Source organism: Terrapene carolina, unplaced genomic scaffold (assembly GCF_002925995.2).
Source record: "Terrapene carolina triunguis isolate 2854851 unplaced genomic scaffold, T_m_triunguis-2.0 Scaffold96, whole genome shotgun sequence".
NCBI lineage: Eukaryota > Metazoa > Chordata > Testudines > Emydidae > Terrapene > Terrapene triunguis.
Genome location: NW_020664447.1, coordinates 34,832,425 through 34,850,271, shown reverse-complemented (window position 1 = coordinate 34,850,271; position 17,847 = coordinate 34,832,425). Strand labels below are relative to the sequence as shown.

The 17,847-nt window shown below is 41.6% G+C and overlaps 1 protein-coding gene across 3 annotated transcripts in view; it reads left to right on the top strand.

The window, feature by feature from the left end:
* Positions 1-9,270, top strand: part of LOC112119943 (alpha-actinin-1) — a 32,685-nt gene extending 23,415 nt beyond the window's left edge. For 2 of the 3 annotated variants that reach the window (XM_029911549.1, XM_029911550.1), the window contains 4 exons: positions 622-768; positions 2,983-3,063; positions 5,884-6,042; positions 8,713-9,270. In XM_029911549.1, coding sequence (XP_029767409.1) covers positions 622-768; positions 2,983-3,063; positions 5,884-6,042; positions 8,713-8,871 — 546 coding nt within the window. In that variant the 3' untranslated portion in view covers positions 8,872-9,270. Of the gene's footprint in view, positions 1-621; positions 769-2,982; positions 3,064-3,613; positions 3,680-5,883; positions 6,043-8,712 lie in introns of all 3 variants that reach the window. The other variant, XM_029911551.1, reaches the window with a different exon arrangement.
* Positions 9,271-17,847: the final 8,577 nt, after the last annotated feature.

The following is a 17,847-nucleotide window of genomic DNA, read 5'->3' as shown; positions in this document are numbered from 1 at the left end:
ATATGGGGATGGTGAGATGTCTCTGCTAATCCATGCCTTTCACAGACTCCATTCTTTTGCTCCTTCTCCCTAGTTAATAGCTTCAGTGCTGCTGCTGGAAACTCTCCCAAGCAACAGCACACTAAAACTAACCAGATTCGTCAGTTTCACTTTGGCAACAGACTCTGGTCACTTCTCATTACTGTATCTGGCTGTGCTATAATAGAGGCACTGGAGAAGTGGGTGCCAGACCTAGGAAGACATCTGTGCATCACTTTACACTCAGTTCACGTTTGAAAGGTTTTCCGCATCACTGAGAGCTAAAAACTTTGGGCTTGATTCTTGTTTACTCTAAGGCTGCTTTACACCACTCTGGCAGAGTAAAGTGACCTTAAAGCTGATGTAATGCCTTAGTGTAGATGAGAATCTGACCTTTAATTTTTTTTTTAAATGAAGGTTCAGATTTTGAAGAAGTTGATGGCACTTGCCCAGGGTGAGAGAGATGTTTTCTGAGCAAGTGGATTTCCCAGGCCCTGACCATCAGGATCACTTAACTTGTAATGATTAACACAGTCGAACCAAGGGCTCCAGATGCAGAAGGTTCCACTTTTTAAAAGAAAAGTCTTGTCCTTTCTTCTTCAGCATATCCGAGTGGGCTGGGAGCAGTTGCTTACAACAATTGCTAGAACCATCAATGAAGTGGAAAATCAGATTCTGACCCGTGATGCCAAAGGAATCAGCCAGGAGCAGATGAATGAATTCCGGGCCTCCTTTAACCATTTTGACAGGGTAAGTCTGTGCCCCCTGGAGCTCAGTGGGCCACCTGCTTCTTCATAGGCTTGGCATAGCATTAGAAACCAAACAGCCCCTGTAGTAGAACTATCCACATAGTAGACTTTTCATTCTTGTGCTTAGAGGACCAGGTCTCGTGAGCCGACAGCCCTGTGGAGATTGTCAGGTAATCCTGTCCACATTAGGCTAGTCTATTTGTCATGCTGAGACAGGAAGTTTGTCTGGAATGCAAGTTTCCTGACTGAGCTAAGACTCGGGAAAGTCTGCTAGCATATTTAGAAAATGGATTATTCTCCCCACCTTTTACTCCCCATCCCTCAAGAGGGTTTCCACATAGTGACTGAGTATTGGATTTATAAAACTCTGAAGGCACCCATCCCCTCTCCTCTGGAGGTCCCCACATAAGTGCTACATACAGTATAACAAAACATAAATAAATACAGAGCCACCAGCAAACACAATAATAAAATAAGCCCATAATAAACTCAACCATCATCCTGCTAGCAGCTCTCTCACTTGCATCTAGGGGAGATCAGCTGGCGTGCTTCCATGAATCTGAACAGCCACACTGCCACCCGGAGAGAGGCACTCCCAAGTCCAAAACCATTTAGGGTTCTGTAGGTTCCATGCTAACACCTTGAATGTCACCCATAGACCTACTGGCAACTAATACAGATCCCAGAGCAGTGGTGCAAACATATGTGCCTGACACTTGCTAAGCCTGTCACAGCATTCTATGCTAGCTTCAGTTTCTGAGTGGTCTCAAGCTATATCCCATTACTGCAGTCTAATTTCAAGAAGAAGCCATCTCCAGATGGCCAAATAAGGCCATCCTAACTCCTCTCGCATTGTTGAAGGTGCATTCAGGTAATGACCCCCCTCTCTTCTTTCTAGTGTTCCCCAGTGTACCCTGTACATCCTAGATTTCCATTCACATAAACAGGCCTTCCATTTACATACGAGATGCAAGAGAGGGGAGGTTACATAGGTAACATGGAAAATATGGTTGCCTCATCCTCAATTATTTCTTCTGTTGGGAAGCTTTAATACTGATTTAAACACCAAACTGAAAAAGTTGACTCTTTTTCTGAAAGAGGGAGTCAGCTGAAGCTGGCCCCGCACACCTACCCTGAGTTTCCTTCTCCTGCCAGTGTGGCATGTCAAAATGATGATGACTGCAGGCAGTGCTGCCTTGCAGCTAAGTTCCGCTTTTCAAATTGGGATTCTCAATTTTGTGTGTAACTCTTGGTGATGAACTCTTCCCACCCCACAGTGTTTGGGGATTCTGAACCAAAAGAAGTGCAGCTGTCGTGAAATGTTCTGCTGGGCTTTGTGGCTGGCCTCCAGTAGGCTCTCTTGTGAGGAAGTTCATGTTTACCATGGGGTCCTCTCAAAACACAGAGGAAAGGGGGTGTGATAAATGAATATTGTGTCCATCGTTGGTGCATCCCTCTGTGTAATAGCAAAGCTAGTTGCTATATAAAGCCAGGGGTGCTATTTTAAGGGTGGAGCACTTCAGAGAGCTCAGCCAGTCACAGCTCTGCTTTCATATACAGAGCTCAGAAATACAGGGGTGGCAGCACTTCCCTGAGCTTCAGCTGTTTTTTCCTGATGTGTTCTTGGGATGCCAGGACTGTTCAGGAGCACACAAGATACTCCACCAGCTAAGCTTCACGGAAGCATTGCCCGGCATACCTACCCTAGCCTATCCCTTTATTGGGGCATCTGACTTTTGATAGCAAGAACAGTAAGGTGATAATGTTTGCTACCTACTGTGTCTGTCTGCTTCCCTGCACTCTGGGTTACTGTTGAAATGCAGGACTTCTGGCATTACTAGGTAAAAGAATAGCAATTCAGGGACTGATTTGGAAAAAGTAGATTTTAAAGCTTGCTAGTGTTAATAATTCTTGTTCAAACACTGTCAAGATGTGATCAAGTTCTCTGAGAAGCTACTGTTTTGAGAGCATTTTTAGCACATCCTGAAATGTCATTGTGGTATCTAACTTTGTGCACTTTTTATTTTTCTTCCCTGTCTTTTTATCTGCATGTCATTCTTTCTCTATCTCTCTCCTCTCCTCATCCACTGCATGGTGCACCTGTTTGTTGTCTTTTCACCTGCTCTTGATCTCCTCTTTACCTCTCTTTTACCTGCCCCACACTACCACCCCCCTGGCACTGCATGTCTTGTTGCCTGGCACACCGCATAACCAGGATCACTCCGGCACACTTGGCCCTGAGGAATTCAAAGCCTGCCTCATCAGCTTGGGTTACGATATTGGAAACGATGCACAGGTACTGAATGCTAGTGGTGAATGCAGCGAGATGTTGAACTATGAGGAAATAACAGTTTTCTCCTTTCTTTTCTTTTTTGTTTTAATCCTTCTGTCGTTGTTCTCATGTTTTAACTGTACATGTATCTCTGTTCCATCCCACCTTTTCTCTTTACTTAATGAATTTTCATATCTACCCCTTTTAATTACCTTTGTTTATTGTCTTGGGAGAATTCTTTTTATATCTACCTATTCCATTTACTTGTTTCACTTAACTTTCCCTGTCTTCTTCTCTTTGTGTATTTGTCTCACTTGATATCATCATGCGTCATTCTTTTTTTTTTAATATTCAATATGTGTCCTATATAAAAACGATTTCATTTCCAACTGAATCATTGCTTTTTCATGGTTTTTCAAACCACCTTTATTGTATTGTTTTTCATTGTCCAATAATTCCTGTCCCCTTTTCCCAAATTCATTCTTTGTAATCTCTCCTGTGGGTTCATCTCTTCCTCGACTGGTTTCCATTTTCTCTCTCTTGGTTTCTTCCATCCTTGCATCACTCCATGTAGAAGAAGACTGGCATGATGGATTCTGAAGATTTCAGAGCCTGCCTTATCTCCATGGGTTACAATATGGTAACGTAGAGCCCTCTGTCACTCATGTTCACAATGATTCATATGACCTTCTGCAAAGGGGAAGGGGACACATTTGTAATGAATCAAGGTAAAAGCTACCTTAATTCCTAGGAGACTCATAAATGGAAATTAAATGTTGAAATGGTTGTGTGTATGTGTGCATTTAAATCTTTGTCTTACAGCTCTAGATGGAGGGAAGAATGGGAGGGTTATGTCCAATTCTGATCTGTGTAGAGTGAGAATTGATTTGGAAAACTGCATGGCTTATAAACTGGAAGAAGCGATAACACAGCTCGTGTTGCTGTGTTCACTGTTTGCATACAGCAACATGTAACCTCTCCAGCAATAAGTAACAGTAGAATTCCATGAAAGTCTTCATGACAGCCTGAGGAATGAATGAATGCTGTTGCTACAAATAAATATTGAAATAAAACTGTTTATACAGGAAGTGTTTTTCCTAAATTCTCAACGTGCATGTGTGTACACACACACACACACACACACACACACACACTCTACCATTTATAAATAAATCCAACTAAAATTCAGCCTTTAAGCTTCTAGTGCCCAAAAGCGGACTGTCCATTCTAGTCTCATATACTGTGTCCCCCCCCCCCCACACACACCTGGTGTGCTACAAGGGTACTTGCTTCAAGCTTCTTCCTAAGGCCAGTTGTGACTCTAGGATCCTGATATCCCTTTGTAAAGCTTTCAGTGGTAATGTGGCAGCAGGTCTTTCAGCAGGTGTAAATCTTAATCTCCATTGATAACATTAGTGAGATCAGCTTTTTCCAACCAACCAAAGATACTTAGACTAGAAACAGTGCAATTAGAATTCTTTCCTGGTAGCTGTCTCCCTTTCCTCTCCTGCCCTATCCCTTCCCACTATGATCAGTGAAATACTCCTTTATTCCACTCCGCTCCTGCCTGTTCATGCAGGCTAGAGTCCTGTTTGTAGCTTTCTCATAGCTTTTTCCTCAGTAAATAGATTAGCGTTCAGGACAACACAGCATTAGGCTGACTTTGTTGACAGAAGAATCATAATGGGGAGAACTTCTGCAGGCAAAACATATTGGTACTAATCTTCTCTAAGAGGAGAAGAGAATCACACAAGAAGTTTAAATAATGCCCTTAATAACCTTGCTGCCACAAATGTTAGGCAAAGCAATCTTCCAGTGTAACCTACTTCTCAGCGCAGTATAAATACAAACACCTTTAGTCTGGTGTACAAGGCCACATCAGTTAGCATTTGACCAAATGCTTTAAAGATTGTGTATGTGTGTTACTGTTTCATGTTGATTTGCACTGAGTTGCCTGAAGGTTTCACTCTTGCTCCCAGGCAGATATTGGGATCTACCTCTTCATCTTCATACAGGGGGGAAAAATGGTACAAGAGATCAGAATAGATGCTCTTAGATACAGAGAAAATTAAGACGCATAAGGTCTTAGCTTCCATGTCAAAATAATGTACAGTGAAAGAATCCCTGGGTCTAAAGACACTACCCTGGAGATGCTGCTCTGCCAGGCCTCTCCAAAGCATATAGGTCTCTGATTTCTCGTGCCTTTTTGGTAAGGATGAGCTTAAAACCATTAAGGTCCTAGAGAAGGGCAACAGGTATGATGAGAAGTAAAAGGGAAGTAAGAGATTCCAGAGAAGAAATTAAAGACTAAGGCCAATTTCAAATCTGGCTGCCCAAAATTAGGTTCTGAATCCATGTTTAGGCTCCTAAATAAATTATCTGATTTTCAGAGGGCCCTGTGATACAGAATTGCATCATTCTGTGCATTATAGGGACCTTTATATCTTGAAGCATCCATACTATTAGCCTCTGTTGGCGACATACTAAACTAGAAAGACTACTGCTCTGTTCTGCTTTGACAGTTGATGTAGGGTAGCAGTTTTGTGGGACTAAGATGGCATTGTTCCAGAGCACTGTTGAAAATACCTAACTCCAAAGGGAAAATGAACATTAAAAAAAAAAAAAAAAAAATCAGCTAGGAAAGCTTGTTGGTGAATGTGTTTGTGAGATTGATTTGAAGTGTCTTCCATAGCTTTATTTTCTTAGCCATGAGATTGGGATCATTTAGAAACATTCCAGTCTCATTATTTCACCTTCCAGATGCCATCATTTGTGCGAACTGGATTTACTTTCTGGTCATTCTTACTAATAGTCTGACCTGTTGCTGACTGTTTTGTTATCTAGGGAGAAGCAGAGTTTGCCCGCATCATGAGCATTGTAGATCCCAACCGCTTGGGAGTAGTGACATTCCAGGCCTTCATCGACTTCATGTCCCGGGAAACAGCAGATACTGATACTGCTGACCAGGTCATGGCTTCCTTCAAGATCCTGGCTGGAGACAAGGTAAGTTTAGACTTTCGAAGGGAAACTAATGCTACTTTTACATAAAAAAAGAAAACTCTGGCTCAGGAGTGGCTGAACGAATGTGAAGAGACAGGAAGTATAATTCCTCAGAGGTGAACAATGAAACACTCCGCAGTCATATGTAAATCTCTGCTTCCTGACCAGCTCAGAGGCCAAACGATAGCTCTTACCTTCATGTACCCTGCAGAGATCCTGATTTAGCAAAGCACATTAACACATGCTTAAGTCCCACCGACCTCTACTGAAGTCAGTGGAACTAAGAATATGCTTTAAGTATATAACTGCAATAATATAGACCAGGGGTCGGCAACCTGTGGCACGCGTGCCAAAGGCGGCACGCAAGCTGATTTTTAGTGGCATTCTGCTGCCAGCCGGGGTCCTGGCCGCTGGTCCCGCTTAGCTCGCTGCCTGCCTGGATGAACGGAACCCGGGGCCAGCAGCGGGCTGAGCCGCTCAGCCCACTGCCAGTCTGGGGTTCCGTCCGCTGGCCCCTGTAAATGTAAAATGTATTACTGGCACTGAAACCTTAAATTACAGTAAATAAATGAAGACTTGGCACACCACTTCTCGAAGGTTGCTGACCCCGATATAGAAAATGTCTAACACAAAAAGTTAATATTAAACAAGAAACCAATGTAGCTAATATTTCAACACAAAAGTGTTTCTTGGAGCCAAAAATGTTTACTACCTTGAAGTAAAAACACATTTCTACAAAAGTTTGAAGTCATGGACAGGAAAGGAACCAATATCAATCACTGATGTCAGCTGATGTTTCTTATACACACAATAACTACAAATTAGCAGAGCAATTACCTTATCTTAACTTAAACGGTTTGGAGCCATGATACTAAAGTAACTAATCAAAAGTTATGGTTCTGGCTGGTTATTTTAAAGTGCGTGATTAAATTCAGCAAACACAGTACTGATCAACTGTGTTTTGATTAATCTTGAAAAAGATGAATTACTGGACATCTACAAGTTCAAGTAGTTTTTCCACATGTGACAATTTACAATGACATGTAAGTGTATGTCTTACGTAATCAGTATCAGATTTTCATTGATTTGAGGATAACCTCTATCAGTTAACAAATGATTTTCAAATATCCACCTTTTAACCGTATTATTACAAATACTATATGATAGACTGGAAAACTCCCAGGACCAGGATAGATTATAACTTCTCTAGATTTGGTTAATCAGTGGAATGAATGTACCAACAAATCATATTTTTTTATTTTTCTTGCATAAAATTACTGGCAATTCCTTAAATTAGCTAATGAAATAAATTTAATCTTAATATATGCCAATATTTTCTAATACTTTTGGTGATCTGTTTTGAAATATGACAGTATGTAGTGAAAATATTGGAATACCATGTTAACTGAAATCTCAGATTTTAATGAATTATCCTAATTTGAGTACTTTTTTCATGTTTTGCTAATGATTTTACTATAATCTCTACGTATAAACCTCATGTTTCATCCATCTTTTATTACACATTCTCTCTGATCAGAGTATATCTCCTGTCTCAACAGTTGTGTAGTAAATTCCTAATTATTTCAACAGAATGAAAATTATGATTTAAATAACGTTTTCTGTAATTTTGTGATCGAGTATTAAATTTAAACTTTATTACTGTGTACTTCCAAAAAAGGATAATTATCAATATTAATTGGTTTTAAATGTTATACTAAAATACTTTTTGATTCACATTGCACTAAGAAGGTAATCCTCCCTCAAACTCCATTCATGAACATAAAAGCAGAACACTTAATGAACGAATTAGGAAGTCAAAGGACAGAAAATCTGACACCTAAATATCTTTTAGATGCTTCTAAATACAATTGTCCATGAGTCAGTTAGCTACAAAGAACTTGTTGCTTAGCTCATGTTCAACAAACTGCTACCTTATATCCAGAATGTGAATTGGTGATGGGCCAGACTAGCTTCAGTGTGTTTACATTTCCAATAGCCAAACCTAGTTGGAGGTTTACTTCCTTTTGAAAAATGTCCCTAGGAAAGGTGGGACGTAGGAAAAGCAAGGAGAGTGGAGGGAGAAAACTATGGAAAAAACAAAAATTCTTTGGTAGACAATGTTGTCTGCTGCCTGTGCTGATATAATTTACCAGCACCGGTAGGAACTAATTCGTTGTCTTGTGGATGCCATCCCTTTTCTGGAGAATGAGTCATTGAGGCCACATTTTGAAGCCTTAAAATCAACTTATAGGGCGCAATAGGGCACCCATCTTTTTAGTGGTTGTTAACGAGGGACTGGAGGTAATGAACAATTTCTGCTTCTTCCCATTCACCTTAAACAAGAACCACACCATCAGCAAGACAGCAGTCAGCCTGACACTGACAACCTCCCTGCTCTCCCACACAACCACTCCTGGTCTTCTAGGGCTTTTCTCCCACTATAATCTATCTTTCCATTGCTGGTCCCTGGCCAGATTCCAACTAGACAGGGTATTGCATTCTGCCTTCCTGCATACCCAATGTGCCTTCAATGGGATACAGTATTCTTAATTTAACTATAGCACAGTTGCCCCACTGCCCCCCTGAGCAGCAGGAAGTGATCTGTAGAGTACTTTCTAAGTAGCACCATTTGCTGGAAAGAATAATTTGCTTTGTCTCTTGTTGTTTTTGCAGAACTACATCACTGTGGATGAATTAAGACGGGAACTGCCTCCTGATCAAGCTGAATATTGCATTGCTAGGATGGCACCATACAGCGGGCCTGATGCTGTACCTGGTGCCCTGGACTATATGTCCTTCTCCACAGCGCTCTATGGCGAAAGTGACCTTTAACCTCTTCCTTTCTCCCCACAACATACTCCCCACCCCCTCTCCCGTCCAGGCGCACTCTTCTTTCTGTATGCAAAGCTGCCTCTGCTCCGCCTCCTTTTATTTTGTGTCTCCATTTTTGCTTCAGATAACAGATCATGTTTATAAGGGGGGACATTGAAATGACCGTCTACCTTGCCCTTGAAATGACAGTTTACAAAATTATTTTCTGCAAAAAAAAGTTACATTTAAAAATAAAGACATATTTTATTATAGAAAAACAGGTATTTTTCTCCATCAAATTAAAACAAAGAGAAAATTTAAAAATATTGCACCAAATGTTTTGTGTTGTGACATAGGAAATCGAGCACAGTGTTACATTCCATTCTTCTTTACAAAAATTAAAAAGAACGAAAAAAAAAAGGCAAGCCACCTGTACTGTTAACTTTTCCATTTGCGTATGTCTCTTTATCATGTTTATCTTGGGAGGGGGGGTCAGACACGCAAGTGCATGTGTTTGCTGGTTCACTCATTTCATGAAAATATTTTATGATAAACTTTTGAAATTGCTGTGTTTTCTAGGGAAAAAATAATGTACACAGCTCATGTTTTCATATTTAATTAAAAATTTTCAATATGCCTCCTATGTTTATCAGTGCACAACTTTTTGTTGTTGTTGCTGAGAGTTGTCTGGTTTCAGAATATGAAGCTTGAGAGTTGGTAACTTTGATATATTGCTTGTCACAAACCATATTAAAAATTTCTTGTGATAACAAATCTAGACTTCCTTCATTTGTCTAGTGGATTTGTTTAATTCCATTTAATCAACACCCTGAACACAAGTAGATTCTTTCAAAATCAATTTGATAGCTTTTTTTTTTTTTAATCTTCATAATATCTGAGGTTAAATGTTTACCTCCATTTCCTTAGAAGCTTTTCCTTTTGTGTTGAATTATGTTGAAATTTACATAGCTGGTAGATACTTATAAACAGCTTCAAATGAGAAGTCTTATCACTGCAAAATAGCATCTTGAACCATTCCTGATGTCAGCATATCTCTGGGAGTAGTGAGTTTTATTTTATTACTACAAGACCAGCTCAGAATGAGTGTCTGGAGTTAAATAAACCAAAGTTTTAAATGGTCTGATTAACATTCCTCCCCCCTGTCAAAGCTTAACATTAAGTATCTTAGTATTTGTGATGTTATCACTTCAGTCACCATAGTGTCTTTCATGTTTCTAACATGTTTAAACAAACAAACCAACTGCCCTCTGACAAAACTCTGTACAGGCCTTATTTATATATCATAACAAAGCAAAAAAGGGCATTTAACCCCTTCCTATCCCTCCTCACTTTGCAGGTAACCTTTAACCTTCCCTAGTCTTCATCCCTTCTGCAACCTTTTCGGAAACTAAGGAGTTTTCTCCAGTAAAGATTTTTTCACATGTCTTTTTCAGCATGATCAGATGTCAGGGACTCTAGCACTTACAGCCAGTTGGTTCTTGGACTAATAGATTGCAAGAGTGCAACATTAATTCACACAGCGACAAGGAACACCTGCTACTTTCAGTGCTGTTGCCCAGCAGAGTCAGTTCTGATTTCCTGGGGTTAGGCTGGTTTCTGAGCAAGAATAGACTTTTTTTTTTTTTTTTTAATCCTTCAACTGAATACAACTTTATTTTCTTATTCTTAATCTAGTGTGTAACCTGTAGGAAAAAATTACTGGGCTGTCATGTAATCCCAACCCCACAAAACCTGCCTACAGTATCTGGGAGAGGGGAGAACAAATTCTGCTGACATGCTTAAAAAATTCTTAAACTACCTGTTGACCTTCCTCTCGCCTACCAGTGGTGGTAACGTGTCACCAAAGGGTACGGCTGAACACAATTTAGTTACAAGACCACATTCAGCACAGTTCATCTTGAGCAGCTGAGGGGAACAGAGAGGTTATGTGACTTACCCCAGGTTGCACAGCAACTCAATGTCAAAGCTGGATTAGAACCAAGGTCTCCTAACTGCCAGGCCTGCGCTTTAAACAATTAGACCATACTTCTCCCTACTTAAAACTTTGGAGGACCCTATATAATACACTAGTAATTTTTTAAAACTTGTAGCTGGATCATCATCTTCTTCCCTGGCAAGCTCATCTACATGACTTGCAATTCACAGCACATAACTACTATGCTTTGCAGGAAAAGGAAATGTTCTTTTAAAGGACATGCAGTGCAGTTCTTACTAGCTTGATTTTTGCTTCAAATTAAAGAAATGCTAGAAAAAGGAAGCATACATGCTCTGGGGACTCTTGACTCCTGGATGTAGGAAAAAAGGAGCCCTTCCTCCTTATTCCACTGTGAATTTTGGGAAGAGAGATTTTAACTTTTCATGGCTATTCAGTCTTATGTACATTGTATGATTGAGTTGGCTACATGTCCCAAACCAGACTAGTTTACTGTACCTAAAATGGAGCCAGAAAGCTTTCTGGATTTAGAATGATCCTTTTGGGGGAAATTGCTAATAGTACTTTGCAATGTCCACTCTTACTCTGATCTCAATGTACTTCACAAATGTTAATTATTTGTTATCTGTCTTGCAGTAGTGCCCACAGACCATGACTCCATTGTGCTAGACACTCTACACTGCTTCACAACACCCTGTGAAGCAGGAAAGTAGTAATATCCATGTTTTACGTAGAGAGAGGTTAGGTGATTTTTCCCAAGATCACTCAGCAAACCAGTGGCAGTGTTGGACTAGTAGCTGTTATACATCAGTCCTGACTCGACTGTGTGCACTAATCGCCATACAACACTGCATCCTCTGGGTTAAGATGTTAACAACATTCTCATGTGTGCCCTGGTTCTGTGTAGTTAAAAACAGGCTCATATTGGCAACAATGATAGGTGGTTTGAATTTAAAATCTTAGCTGCATCTACTGTATCTTGGGCTCCCCTTTCAGCTTAGGTGGGTGGCCTTGGGTAGTCTGACCAGAGCTTACATGTCTGGTTCCCTGTTCTGCTAAACTGCATCTGGCGATATGTCCCTGTTTCAGATTGTGTGCTAAAGGCAAAGCAGTTTGGCCCTGATCCATAAAGATACTTTGGTGCCAAAGTCCCAGTTTTAGGCACCACAGCGATCCACAGACCTCCTATAGGTGCCTAAGTTTTCAGGGTCAAAGTTCCCTCTGTAGCTAAATTTCTGCCTCTAGGCATGTCTGGATGCTTATCTCACACCTAAGCCCTAGAGTGATCCATTATCTAGGAAAGAGGCATTTGTCTGCCTAACTCAAATGGGGTGGCCCAATCTGCTAGGTGTGCACAGGCTGCCTACCAGATCAGGTCCCATTCACGGTCTGAGGGAGTACTACCTACCTTACAACTTTTAGCTCACTTGTTAGAGTACTTGCCAGGAATGTGGGAGACCCAGGCTTAATTTCCCTGCCCCCTCTACCTGAAGAGGAGACAGGATTGGAACAGGGGTCTCCTGCCTCTTAAGCCAGTACTCTAACCACAGACCTATGACACATCCTTATGTGGGGCTTATCAATCTCCTACTGAAGATGTTCCACTGTGTATAAATACTTAGTCACTGTAGCAGGGGCACTGGATCCTGGGTCTCCCATTTCCCAGGGGCGTGCTCTAATCACTGAGCTATAGAGTCATTTTCTCTCTCTCTCTCTCTCTCTCTCTGACCCAATGACTCTCTAAGGGCTTGTCTATACTGCTTGCCGGATCGGTGGGCAGCGATCGATCCAGCAGGGATCGATTTATCGTGTCTAGTCTAGACGAGATAAATTGACCACCGAGCGCTCTCCCGTCGACTCCGGTACTCCACCAGAGCGAGAAGTGGAAGCGGAGTCGACGGGGGGAGCATCAGCTGTCGACTCACCACAGTGAAGACACCATGGTGAGTAGATCTAAGTACGTCGACTTCAGCTACGTTATTCACGTAGCTGAAGTTGCGTAACTTAGATCAATCCGCCCCCGCAGTGTAGACCAGGCATAAGTCTCCCATATCCCCGGCAAGTTATAAGGTGGGGAGCACTACCACCAGCAGCTGTTTTCTGTGGAGTGAGGCAGCAGCTTTTTATTTTAAGCTAATATTTTTAGTTTCCACCAACAAATTAGTAGCAGTCAGTAGCCTAACCCTAATGTCAGAATTGATTAAATTAACTGATAGAAATGGTTATTTGTATGAGAATTTTGATCCACAGGTTTTCAAGGCTATGGCTAATTTTTTTTACTCGAGGGGAAAAAAAACAATTGGATGTGGTCTCTGCTCACCAAATCTCCTTTTCAAGGGGATTTTCTTCAGTCCTGCCATGCTCAGTATTTTCCAGATGTGAACTGGGATTTTTTTTTAAATGATTTTCCAGATAAGTCTCCTAGAATTCAAAAATCTTAATATTGTTGACATCTAGCCATTTGATATCTTCATACCTGACACGATGTGGGGCTCTCTGATGATAGAGTGACAAGAGATATATTAATACTTAAGAGACAAGATGAGTGAGGAAGTATCTTTTATTGGACCAACTTCTGTTGGTGAGAGAGAAACAAGCTTCTCTCTCTCACCAAGAGAAGTTGATCCAATAAAAGATATCATCACCTCCCCTACCTTGTCTCTCATCCTGGGGCCAACCCAGCTACAACAACTCTGCAAACATATGTAGATTGTAACTATTTTTTAGCTGTCAGAACTTAAAATGAAGATTTCCAACAGCTTCCCAAATAGATCTTTTTTTATAATTGGCACACTACTTCAATGGTGCCAGCAGTGTCCTTGTAAGTGAATGCATTTTCCAGGTATTGTGCAATGATAGGAACTCTGTTAGTTGCAGGTTTTTGCGTCTTGCTTAAATAGTTCCAATTTCTTTCATAAGCTTTGCTTTCAGACATGATGTCCACTGTCATCTCTCATCCTCAAAATTTTAGTTTGCCAAAATGTTCAGTGAAGTCGGCAACATTCAAGTCATTAAACCAAAGGTGGCACATGTGCCTATTGTTGGCCATCACTAGTGGAGCAGATTTACATCAGAAATGCTGAGTCATAGTACTGAGGTCATTTAAAATGCCATTGTGATTCCTCCTCAACTGTGGAGGGTTTTTTTTGTTTTTTTTTTTTTTTTTGGTTACTTGCTTTTTCTTTATTTCAGTCAAAGGCTTTGGTTCGTGTGGGTTACGGCATGTTGGGAAATGGAGAGAAGGTTGTATTTAATATTAAGGGCTTGTCCACACTGGCAAGTTTTGTCGATGCAACTAATGTCGACAAGGAAAAATCGACAAAAGCAAAGTCGCCAAAGCATGTCTATATTTGCTCCCTCTGTCGACAGATCATGTCCACATTCGGGGCACCTTTGTCGACAGCGAGAGCAATGGACTGTGGGTATGTATCCCACAGTGCCTGGCGACACCATCCGTCGCTAGGTGTTGTGGGAATGCGGAAACGGAGCGCGGCACATCCTGGGATGTGCAAAATGTACCATCATGCCCCGCTTTGTGTCCCGCCCCTCCAATGGTTTCTGGCTTCCTTTCGCACCGTTTTTCCAACTGTCATTCTTTTGTAGTGCATGCCAGCATCTGCCGTGAGAGAGGATGGATCCCGCCCTTCTCTCCTATGCTCTGCTAGTTGTTGTGAGGACATTGCGCATGGCAGCACAGTTACTCGCAGAGTTACTCGCAAAGTTAACAGGCTGAATTGCAGGCACCCGAGTGTGATATGGACAGCAGCAACTTAACAGTGCTTTGTGCATTCACAGAGCAGCTGCATACGGTAGACTGTCGCTTTTGGGCTAGGGAAACGACCACTGATTGGTGGGATCGCATCGTCATGCAGGTGTGGGATGACGACCAGTGGGTACAGAACTTGAGGATGTGTAAAGCAACCTTCAGGAGCTATGTGCTGAGCTGTCTCCCGACCTGCAGCACAAGGACACCAGATTGAGAGCTGCCCTTTCGGTAGAGAAGCGTTTTGCAATCGGTGTGTGGAAGCTGGCGAATACAGACTGATACCGGTCAGTTGCAAATCAGTTTGAAGTAGAAAAGTCCACTGTTGGGGCTGTATTACTCCAAGCATGCAAGGCAATAAATCGCATCCTGCTGCGGAGGACCATGTCTCTGGGAAATGTGCATGAAATAATGGATGCCTTTGCAGAGATGGGTTTCCCTAACTGTGGTGGGGCGATTGATGGCACACGCATTCTAATTTTAGCGCCAGACCACCTTGCCTCTGAATACATCAGTAGGAAGGGATATTTCTCCATGGTGTTGCAGGCGCTTGTGGATCACCAGGGGTGTTTCATGGACATCAATGCAGGCTGGTCTGGAAAGGTGTATGATGCACGCATCTTCAGGAACAGTGGCCTGTACAGAAAGCTGCAGGCGGGGACTTTCTTTCCAGACCACAAGGTCACAGTGGGGGTTGTGGAAATGCCCATAGTAATCCTGGGAGACCCGGCTTACCCCTTACAGCCCTGGCTCATGAAAACTTACACAGGGCACCTGGACAGCAGCAAGGAGCGTTTTAACAACAGACTGAGCAGGTGCCGAATGGTATTCGAATGTGCCTTTGGCTGTTTGAAAGCTCGCTGGAGGTGTCTTAGTGGCAGGCTAGACCTTACCAAGGATAATATTCCCGTGGTCATAGCCACGTGCTGCACTTTGCATAATCTGTGTGAATCTAAGGGTGAAATGTTTGCTCAGGTGTGGAGCACTGAGGCAGAGCGTTTGGCTGCACTAGGCTTTTTTTTTTTTTTCTGAAAAAAGTCACATTGCAGTGTGTATGCTATCACTGTTTTGTCGCCAAAAGGCAGTTTTTGGTGACAAAACTTGCCAGTGTAGACAAGCCCTAAATCAGGGGTTCTCAAACTGAGGGTCAGGACCCCTCAGGGGGTTGTGACGTTATTAAATGGGGGGTCGCAAGCTGTCAGCCTCCACCCCAAACCCCGCTTTGCCTCCAGCATCTATAATGGTGTTAAATATATTAAGTGTTTTTAATTTATAAGGGGGGGGGTCGCACTCAGAGGCTTGCTAGGTGAATGGGGTCACCAGTACAAAAGTTTGAGACTTCCTGCCCTAAATGAATAGAGCAAGAGACAGTAGATGCAATGAATGCTTGCACATTAGAGGGAGCATGGAGAAAGAGGCTAGAAAGAAGACACCTTAGAGTGCTACCTCTAATGAGCTTAGTTTAGAAAAGTGTTTATTCCTCTGAATTGTACCCGTCCAATTTAATCTTACTGGCTGCTTGCTTATTTCAGTCAAATTACCACACTGGAAGTCCTGAAGAAAGGAGGCTAACTATTTGTAATTGCTGGGAAAGAACCAATTTGAACTAAAATGACTTTTTTAGAAGTCAGAATGCAGGTGTGATTGTTTCAGACAGTAGCAAAAAAATCACTCATGTTGTAGACAATGGAGTGGGACAGCTTTCTCTTGTGGTAGCCAAATATTAAAGCTCAATCCTGTTGAATTAATTGAACTGCCTAAGGGACTCTTGGCTTTCAAAAGAGCTACTGTGATATAAGCCTTAAAATCCATTTCATTAGCTCTAAACTATTAGAAGAATTTGCCATAGTAAACCTAAATTAACAGACCTATGTTGCATGGCCAGTTAGCTACCCTGGATTTTCCCCATCATGCACAAAGGCAGCTAGCTCTGATCTACATCTTTCAAAGACATCCATATTTACTTTTCTGACAAAATACAGTCAAGGGCCTGATGCTTTGAGCTTTAATAATGTCCAGATAGGCTTGAATCTCCTCCAGCTAAAACCAAAACTAAAGGAAGACCTGTTAAATGATCTAGGCCAGTGGTTCTCAACCAGGGGTACGCAGAGGTCTTCCATGGGGTACATCAACTTATCTAGATAGTTGCCTTATTTTACAACAGGCTACATAAAAAGCACTAGTGAAGTCAGTACAAACTAAAATTTCATACAATGACTTGTTTATGCTGCCCTATATACTGTAATGTAATTATATTTATATTCCAATTGATTTATTTTATATTTGTATGGTAAAAATGAGAAAATAAGGAATTTTTTTCAGTAATGTGCTGTGATACTTTTATATCTTTGTCTGATTTTGTAAGCAAGTAGTTTTTAAGTAAGGTGAAACTTGAGCGTACCCAAGACAAATCAGACTCCTGAAAGGGGTACAGTGGTCTGAAAAGGTTGAGAGCCACTGATCTAGACCATGCCCTGTGGGCCATTGCAAAATGGTTTCCCACAGAATAATCTTCAGTGTTCTCTCCAGTCTAATGTTATAATGGCTTCGCCCACTTTGAAAACTAAAACCATGATCAAGAAATATTTCCTTACTTATTTTTCTTAGCTTGAACCTCTTGCACCACCCTAAATGATTCCATCCTTGCCAACAGTTCACATATTATTGACCACCACGCTGGTCAGTTTGGCCAAACTATAATTCGATCTATCTATTAGACTCCCCGCCCCTGTAGTATCTGGGGTCTCTAAAACAATGAATTTATCCTTACAATACCTCTGTGAGGCCGAGAGGTAGGAAGTTCTATAGTCTGTGAGGTAGGGAAGTACCAGTTCTCCAAAATTCCAGTCCAGTGCTTTAACCACATGACCATTGTTTTATCATTCTCCATAAACCATTTGCTCCAGCCCCTTAATTTCTGTTATTGCTTTTTTATGAATTACCTTGGCTTTGTTGTACAGTTTTGTCTAAACCCAAGAACTACCTGAAAAAGCTGCTGAGGCACAGGGAGAAACTTTGACAAAACATTTTATCCCTTTATTACTAAGCACATTCAAATGACACTAGTATTGTTTGTCATCCTCTCCTACTGCTTATGACTTCAAGCAGGGAATAATCTTCTGTCTGGGGCTCTGTGACATTCCCCAAAGGTACCAAGGGTTGTGAGGTACCTCACCACCATCTGCTCTTAGTGTGAGGAAATTTTGTGTCTGGCTGCTGTGGATCAGCTCCCCGAAAACACTAGCCTCTGTCAATATAAAAACTACCTTCCAGGCCTCCG